General features: G+C 57.0%; 2 protein-coding genes across 2 annotated transcripts; both read right to left on the bottom strand.

Moving 5' to 3' along the window:
- Nucleotides 1-2776: 2776 nt before the first annotated feature.
- LOC141954928 (feather beta keratin-like) lies at nt 2777-3085 on the bottom strand. The gene has a single exon (XM_074895020.1). It carries the CDS (start codon nt 3083-3085, stop codon nt 2777-2779), a length of 309 nt encoding a protein of 102 aa, XP_074751121.1.
- Nucleotides 3086-8020: 4935 nt separating this feature from the next.
- On the bottom strand, nt 8021-8329 carry LOC141954933 (feather beta keratin-like). The gene has a single exon (XM_074895024.1). It carries the CDS (start codon nt 8327-8329, stop codon nt 8021-8023), a length of 309 nt encoding a protein of 102 aa, XP_074751125.1.
- Between the last annotated feature and the right edge of the window lie 504 nt (nt 8330-8833).

Below are 8833 nucleotides of genomic sequence, written 5' to 3' on the forward strand. Positions count from 1 at the left end.
CCTCTTGAGGACGTGTCCATCTGACCCTGGCGGCAGCTTTAACTGCAAGGACTAGAGGTCAAATGTTTGGTGTTGATGGTGCGTGTGAGGGCATTTGTCAGACGCGGGCAAAGCGTAGGAACTGTGAGCTGTCATCAGTGAGGTCATCCCATGTCACTCGTGTGTTGTGGTTTGTGGGCGCGTTGTGAAGAGTGGGCCCCACTTCCTCCCAGTTGTGGCAGTCTGGTGTGGGCTTTGCAGGTGTGTATTATGTGAGGGGCTTCTCTTTCCACTGTGTTCACTCTGTCCTTGCCCTGCTGCCAGACTGCTCAGCCTGTCTTTAGGCCTGGCCTTTCCTTTTGGGTGTGCTCTGCAGTTGTTTTGGAGTTCCTCGTGCTGCTGGGTTGTAGTTGGAGAAAGGAGGCTGTGTGTTTGGTCTTGTGTCCCCCTGGGTCCGTCCCTGGGGGTGGCAGTACCAGCAGGCCGAGGAGGGCTGTTTGCGAGAGCAGGCCGTTGTCCTGGCAGCCCTGGTTGAGAGCTCGCAAGCCCTGTGCTGTCGGGAGGCCTGTCCGGCTGCCCAGAGGCTTGTGTTGGTCCCTCCATAGCCCTTCCCTGTTTGGGGCCACAGGTTTGCAGCCTGGGTTCTGGTGTGACACAGTGGTTGATGAGGGGCACCTTGCAAGGGCAGGTGAGTTTCTGGAGAGGTCGTGAGTGTGGTGAGAGACAGAGGGGGAGTGGGAGTGGTAGGCAGGGGAGGTGTTGAGCCAGGGTTTTTGTGGTCTTTACTTTGGGGCAGCGCCGAGGGGCGAAGCCATTTTTCTGCACAGTGTCTGATGGGACAGAAGAGAATTTGGAGATTTCCGAGGGGAGTTGGAGGCAAGCAAGCGGCCCGTGGCTGCAGATCCTTGGCTCTGGTGGTGGTGGATGAGTGCCGAAGGGTTGAGGAATGGCCAGGCCTGTCCCGCTGGAGCCGAGGTGAGTGTTTGCAGGCTGTGTGTCAGGCGAGCAGAGCTTGTTGCTGAGGAAGGGGAATTGAGGTAGGAAGAATTGCTTTGCGACTGTGTGTGCAGATGTCTACGGGGCATGAGGGGTCGCACCTAGGAATGCGGATGAACTGGCTGATGTCCTTTGGAGGCGACTCTTGATGTTCTTTGAAAGGTCGTTGTCCCTGGGAGCGGTTCCTGAAGGCTGGAAGGGAGCTCCTAGCCCTCGTGTCTTTTAGAAGATGAAGGGAGAGGATGTGGGAAACGAGAGTGTGGTGAGACTGCCCTTGTTTCTAGGGGGCACAATGGATAAATTTTTCCCTGAATGTGCTGCCAAGCCCAGGAAGGACAGGAAGTTGATGAGGAGTGGTCGGCATGGGTTTTCGAGGGGGAAATCGTGCTTGACCGTCATCTGTGTCTTCCATGTTAAAGCTACTGGGTATTGCACAAGGGGAGAGCAGTGTCCGTGGTTGAGCTGTACTTGAATGAAGCCTTTGTCAGTGTCTCCCGTGAGGTCCTCGTAGATCATGCGAGAACGGATGGGTTGCAAAGGGGCCAGTGAGGTGGAGTGCAACATAGCTGAAGGGCTGGGCCCAGATGCTTGTGATAAGTGGCCCAAAGTCCTTTTGGAGGCAAATCTCAAGTGGTGTAGGCCGGGACTGGGATCTGTGGGGCCTTCACCATTCAAAATCCTCATCAGCGATGTGGGCAGTGGGGTGGTGTGGCCCCTCAGCAAGCTGGCAGGTGAAGCAAAATGTGGAAGAGAGGCTGAGGCACGTGGCAGTTGTGGCACCATTCTGAGGGAGCTGGAGAGGCTGGAGAATGGGTCAGAGAGGACTCTCCTGCAGTTCAGCAGGGGGCAATGCATCTGGAGAGGAATACCGCTGGGCAGCAGGTCATGCTGGGGGCTGAGAGGCTGGAAAGCAGCTTTGCTGGACATGAGTTTCCTGTGCTGGTGTAGAACAAGCTGACCAGGAGGCATCAATGCACCAGTGCAGTCAAAGAGGCCAAGTATCTGCAGGGAGACTTTGGGAAGAGCATTGGACTCCACGATCTTCAGGGCCTTTTCCAACCTAAATTTTTGCACGATTCTAAGTGTGTGGTGCCACGGCGAGCTTGTGTCTGAGGTGTGGGTAGAAGTGCATTAGTGTGTCCAATCCTTTGGGCAAGTGTCACGGGCTTGCAGCCCCCCTATGCTGGTCCATGTTGTTGTTGTTCCTGGGGACATCCAGCCTAAGAGAGGTCTTACAGTCCCTCTTCCACGCACCCCAATGACCTATTGAGCCCTGGCTTTGTGGCAGGTGAGGTTAGAAGAGTGTTGGGAGAAGAAATGAAGAGGAGGCGTCTCAGTCTGGGATGCAGGAGAACTTTATTGAAGAAAAAAAAAGCAAAAAGTCAGGAGAATCAATGGGAAGGGAGCTGGTCTGATTTGGAAGTACAGCGGCCATCAGCTGATGTCCCTTCCGTGCAGTAGATTTGGCCAGAGCTCTGAGATCTTCCTACCCTGCAGTAGGATCCACCGTGCACAAGTGCCCAGTGGCCTTTGGCTTGTGAGAAGGGGTTTGCAGTGGAGAGTAGGGTCCATAGGGGAAGGGTGGAGGCAGAGAAGGAAGTGGGAGAAGAGGAGGAGGTACATGGGCCGTGTTTCCCGGCAGCCCGGGCTGTCCCCTTCCCTGCTTCCTTGTCTGGTGCCTTGAGAGAAGGAGCCATGGACAGCGAGCCTGTGTGTCAGCACTGACATGGAGGCACATCCTCAATCCATGTCATGGCTTCCAGGGTGTTAGCAGTTGTTGTCGGGGTGGTGGGGAGGGCCCTTAGCAGGGGTAGCAGCCTCTTCTGCCACCGAAGCAGCCCAGGCCTCCCAAGCCGTAGCCGAAGCCAAAGCCGCCGGAGGAGACGGGCACTCCCTGGGCGCTGAGGGCGCTGCCCACGGCAGCCGAGGAGGAGGATCCGACGGCGGTGCTCTGGGGGAAGGAGCTGAGGATGGGTCCTGGCAGGGTGACCAGCACGGCGGGAGGCTGGATGACGACACGGGAGTCCTGGCACTGGGTGACACAGGGCTCGTTGCAGCTGTTAGCCAGCGGGGTGGGTCCGCAGGGGCGGCAGAGATCGTAGCAGGCCATGTGTGTGGTGTGGAGGGTCCCTGGAAGAGAGGGTGTTGAGCAAGCGGAGGGGTGTGGGGCGCAAGGGGTGTTGGTGCAGGAGGGCAAGGGAGTGGGGAGGCCTGTTGTGGGTGTTGGGGAGGGTGGCGGTGGGGAGGCGTCAGGGGTGCTGAGGGTGGGGTCAGAGCGTGCTGGGAGAGACGGGTCAGGTGGGTGAGAAGAAGGAGGGGAAGGGGGTTCAGGCTGACCTTGTTGAGCGCGGAGGAGAAGGCGTCAGGAGAGGTGTGTGAGGGAGAGAGGCGCTGGGCTGGCTTTTATGCTGGTCCCCAAGGGGCGGGACAGCCCTTGTGCGTGACGGCTTTTTTCAGTAAGCAGTTTTTTCATGCCACAGCCTGGCGAGGAATGGGGTGGGGTGTGTTTTTTCTGGCTGCAACGCTCCTTTTTCATGTCCTTCTCTTGAGGACGTATCCCTCTGACCCTGGCGGCAGCCTTTAAGGGAGAGTAAGTGTTTGGGAGCATTTGCATGGAATGTGTGCGTCAGGGCATTTAGCAGATGTGTCCAAAGCATAGGAGAGGTGTTTGTCATCAGTGAGATCATCCCGTGGCACCCGCATGGTGTGGTTTGCGGGTACATTGTGAGGATGGGACCCCATTACTTCTCAGGCCTCACAGGCTGGTCTGGACTTCGGATGTGTTGTGGGTGTGAGGGGCTTCCACTTCCATCACCTTTGGTCCCTCCCTGCCTTGATGCGAGCTCACTAATCCTGTGTGTAGGCCTGTCTTTGCTGTTGAGTGTGCTTTGTGGGTGTCCTGGTATCTCTCTGTCTTGTAAGGTGGTACCTGTGTATATTGGATTTTCTTGGCAAGTTTTTGGTATGGACAGGGTAGCAGGGGTGGCGTGTGTGAGAGGATGCATCATGGTATAAGCCAGAGGGTAACTGAGCATCTTACAAGCACCTGCTCATTCCTTTGCCCTCAGGTAAGGAGAGGAGAAAATAAAATAAAGGGCTCGGACAGTGAGACAAGTACAGGGAGGGATGTCTCACCCATTTTGGTCACGGGCAAATGACAGACTCTGTTGGGGAAGGAGAAAAGAACATCAAATTAATTTGAGCACCACCACTTATTTAGCAATCAAACTATAGTCAGGCAGCGGGAAATACACCCGCAGATTAAAAACACTTTCCCCATCCATGCATCCCTCTTCCTGGAATCTGCTTTGCTCCCGCTCCCTCCCGGTGGTACAGGGGATCAGGGGATGGGGGTTGCGTTCAGTTCATCGGCTGTTGTTTCTGATGCTTGTTTATTATTTCTCGTTATCTCTCCTTCTCCTGCCCTTACTTTTGGTGATGGCTTCAATTTATTTCCCAGAGTCAAGTCAGTTTCCCGTGATGGCAATTGGTGAGTGATCTCGCTGTGCTTGTGTCGACCCAGGAGCCTTTCATGCTCTTTTTCTGCCCCTGCGCAGTTGAGGTGAGAGAGAGTGCGAGAGCGTCTTGGTGGGCACTTGGTGTCCAGGCAAGGTGAAGCCAGCACAGAGCCCCATCTTCTGATCAGAGCAGGGTCCCGGCAGGGTGGTGCTCCTGGTCCTCAGTGCCCCATGCTGTGCCTCAGGGACCCAACAGTGAGGGGGGTTGTGACCTCAGAGTAGGGGCTTGCTGTGTGCCCTCAGAGCAGAGGGATGGTGGCTTGGGGTCCCGTGCCCAGGTGGTGCAGGGACCCCGCAGCAGGGAGGATGGTGGTGCCGAGACCCTCTGCATGGGTCGCCGTGGGCCCTGCAGGAAGAGGAGCTGGTGGCCTGGGGACGTCCCCCAAGTGATCGGTTGGTGACCCCATGGGAAGGTGAGACCGTGGCATGGGGACTCCCCCTAGGTGCGATGGGGACCATGCAGCCGGGTGGAGAGTGCAACAGGGATCCAGACTTGGGTCGGCTGAGGACCTGTGTCCAGCTGAGGGCTCCCCAGTGGAAGAAGGGCTTGGACTTAGTGGAGCGAGTCGAGTGCAGGGCAATGAAGATGGTGAAGGGACTGGAGCATCCTAGCTGTGAAGAGAAGCTGAGCGAGCTGGGAGGTTTTTCATCCAGGAGGCAAGGCCATTGTGCATGATGGCGTCTTGCAACAAGCAGCAAGTAATGAGGTGGGGTGTGTTGTCCTTCCCCACAAGGCTCCCTTTTCATGTCCTCCTCTTGAGGACGTGTCCATCTGACCCTGGCGGCAGCTTTAACTGCAAGGACTAGAGGTCAAATGTTTGGTGTTGATGGTGCGTGTGAGGGCATTTGTCAGACGCGGGCAAAGCGTAGGAACTGTGAGCTGTCATCAGTGAGGTCATCCCATGTCACTCGTGTGTTGTGGTTTGTGGGCGCGTTGCGAAGAGTGGGCCCCACTTCCTCCCAGTTGTGGCAGTCTGGTGTGGGCTTTGCAGGTGTGTATTATGTGAGGGGCTTCTCGTTCCACTGTGTTCACTCTGTCCTTGCCCTGCTGCCAGACTGCTCAGCCTGTCTTTAGGCCTGGCCTTTCCTTTTGGGTGTGCTCTGCAGTTGTTTTGGAGTTCCTCGTGCTGCTGGGTTGTAGTTGGAGAAAGGAGGCTGCGTGTTTGGTCTTGTGTCCCCCTGGGTCCGTCCCTGGGGGTGGCAGTACCAGCAGGCCGAGGAGGGCTGTTTGCGAGAGCAGGCCGTTGTCCTGGCAGCCCTGGTTGAGAGCTCGCAAGCCCTGTGCTGTCGGGAGGCCTGTCCGGCTGCCCAGAGGCTTGTGTTGGTCCCTCCATAGCCCTTCCCTGTTTGGGGCCACAGGTTTGCAGCCTGGGTTCTGGTGTGACACAGTGGTTGATGAGGGGCACCTTGCAAGGGCAGGTGAGTTTCTGGAGAGGTCGTGAGTGTGGTGAGAGACAGAGGGGGAGTGGGAGTGGTAGGCAGGGGAGGTGTTGAGCCAGGGTTTTTGTGGTCTTTACTTTGGGGCAGCGCCGAGGGGCGAAGCCATTTTTCTGCACAGTGTCTGATGGGACAGAAGAGAATTTGGAGATTTCCGAGGGGAGTTGGAGGCAAGCAAGCGGCCCGTGGCTGCAGATCCTTGGCTCTGGTGGTGGTGGATGAGTGCCGAAGGGTTGAGGAATGGCCAGGCCTGTCCCGCTGGAGCCGAGGTGAGTGTTTGCAGGCTGTGTGTCAGGCGAGCAGAGCTTGTTGCTGAGGAAGGGGAATTGAGGTAGGAAGAATTGCTTTGCGACTGTGTGTGCAGATGTCTACGGGGCATGAGGGGTCGCACCTAGGAATGCGGATGAACTGGCTGATGTCCTTTGGAGGCGACTCTTGATGTTCTTTGAAAGGTCGTTGTCCCTGGGAGCGGTTCCTGAAGGCTGGAAGGGAGCTCCTAGCCCTCGTGTCTTTTAGAAGATGAAGGGAGAGGATGTGGGAAACGAGAGTGTGGTGAGACTGCCCTTGTTTCTAGGGGGCACAATGGATAAATTTTTCCCTGAATGTGCTGCCAAGCCCAGGAAGGACAGGAAGTTGATGAGGAGTGGTCGGCATGGGTTTTCGAGGGGGAAATCGTGCTTGACCGTCATCTGTGTCTTCCATGTTAAAGCTACTGGGTATTGCACAAGGGGAGAGCGGTGTCCGTGGTTGAGCTGTACTTGAATGAAGCCTTTGTCAGTGTCTCCCGTGAGGTCCTCGTAGATCATGCGAGAACGGATGGGTTGCAAAGGGGCCAGTGAGGTGGAGTGCAACATAGCTGAAGGGCTGGGCCCAGATGCTTGTGATAAGTGGCCCAAAGTCCTTTTGGAGGCAAATCTCAAGTGGTGTAGGCCGGGACTGGGATCTGTGGGGCCTTCACCATTCAAAATCCTCATCAGCGATGTGGGCAGTGGGGTGGTGTGGCCCCTCAGCAAGCTGGCAGGTGAAGCAAAATGTGGAAGAGAGGCTGAGGCACGTGGCAGTTGTGGCACCATTCTGAGGGAGCTGGAGAGGCTGGAGAATGGGTCAGAGAGGACTCTCCTGCAGTTCAGCAGGGGGCAATGCATCTGGAGAGGAATACCGCTGGGCAGCAGGTCATGCTGGGGGCTGAGAGGCTGGAAAGCAGCTTTGCTGGACATGAGTTTCCTGTGCTGGTGTAGAACAAGCTGACCAGGAGGCATCAATGCACCAGTGCAGTCAAAGAGGCCAAGTATCTGCAGGGAGACTTTGGGAAGAGCATTGGACTCCATGATCTTCAGGGCCTTTTCCAACCTAAATTTTTGCATGATTCTAAGTGTGTGGTGCCACGGCGAGCTTGTGTCTGAGGTGTGGGTAGAAGTGCATTAGTGTGTCCAATCCTTTGGGCAAGTGTCACGGGCTTGCAGCCCCCCTATGCTGGTCCATGTTGTTGTTGTTCCTGGGGACATCCAGCCTAAGAGAGGTCTTACAGTCCCTCTTCCACGCACCCCAATGACCTATTGAGCCCTGGCTTTGTGGCAGGTGAGGTTAGAAGAGTGTTGGGAGAAGAAATGAAGAGGAGGCGTCTCAGTCTGGGATGCAGGAGAACTTTATTGAAGAAAAAAAAGCAAAAAGTCAGGAGAATCAATGGGAAGGGAGCTGGTCTGATTTGGAAGTACAGCGGCCATCAGCTGATGTCCCTTCCGTGCAGTAGATTTGGCCAGAGCTCTGAGATCTTCCTACCCTGCAGTAGGATCCACCGTGCACAAGTGCCCAGTGGCCTTTGGCTTGTGAGAAGGGGTTTGCAGTGGAGAGTAGGGTCCATAGGGGAAGGGTGGAGGCAGAGAAGGAAGTGGGAGAAGAGGAGGAGGTACATGGGCCGTGTTTCCCGGCAGCCCGGGCTGTCCCCTTCCCTGCTTCCTTGTCTGGTGCCTTGAGAGAAGGAGCCATGGACAGCGAGCCTGTGTGTCAGCACTGACATGGAGGCACATCCTCAATCCATGTCATGGCTTCCAGGGTGTTAGCAGTTGTTGTCGGGGTGGTGGGGAGGGCCCTTAGCAGGGGTAGCAGCCTCTTCTGCCACCGAAGCAGCCCAGGCCTCCCAAGCCGTAGCCGAAGCCAAAGCCGCCGGAGGAGACGGGCACTCCCTGGGCGCTGAGGGCGCTGCCCACGGCAGCCGAGGAGGAGGATCCGACGGCGGTGCTCTGGGGGAAGGAGGTGAGGATGGGTCCTGGCAGGGTGACCAGCACGGCGGGAGGCTGGATGACGACACGGGAGTCCTGGCACTGGGTGACACAGGGCTCGTTGCAGCTGTTAGCCAGCGGGGTGGGTCCGCAGGGGCGGCAGAGATCGTAGCAGGCCATGTGTGTGGTGTGGAGGGTCCCTGGAAGAGAGGGTGTTGAGCAAGCGGAGGGGTGTGGGGTGCAAGGGGTGTTGGTGCAGGAGGGCAAGGGAGTGGGGAGGCCTGTTGTGGGTGTTGGGGAGGGTGGCGGTGGGGAGGCGTCAGGGGTGCTGAGGGTGGGGTCAGAGCGTGCTGGGAGAGACGGGTCAGGTGGGTGAGAAGGAGGGGAAGGGGGTTCAGGCTGACCTTGTTGAGCGCGGAGGAGAAGGCGTCAGGAGAGGTGTGTGAGGGAGAGAGGCGCTGGGCTGGCTTTTATGCTGGTCCCCAAGGGGCGGGACAGCCCTTGTGCGTGACGGCTTTTTTCAGTAAGCAGTTTTTTCATGCCACAGCCTGGCGAGGAATGGGGTGGGGTGTGTTTTTCTGGCTGCAACGCTCCTTTTTCATGTCCTTCTCTTGAGGACGTATCCCTCTGACCCTGGCGGCAGCCTTCAAGGGAGAGTAAGTGTTTGGGAGCATTTGCATGGAA

Source organism: Strix uralensis, chromosome 1 (assembly GCF_047716275.1).
Source record: "Strix uralensis isolate ZFMK-TIS-50842 chromosome 1, bStrUra1, whole genome shotgun sequence".
In the NCBI taxonomy this organism is placed as follows: domain Eukaryota; kingdom Metazoa; phylum Chordata; class Aves; order Strigiformes; family Strigidae; genus Strix; species Strix uralensis.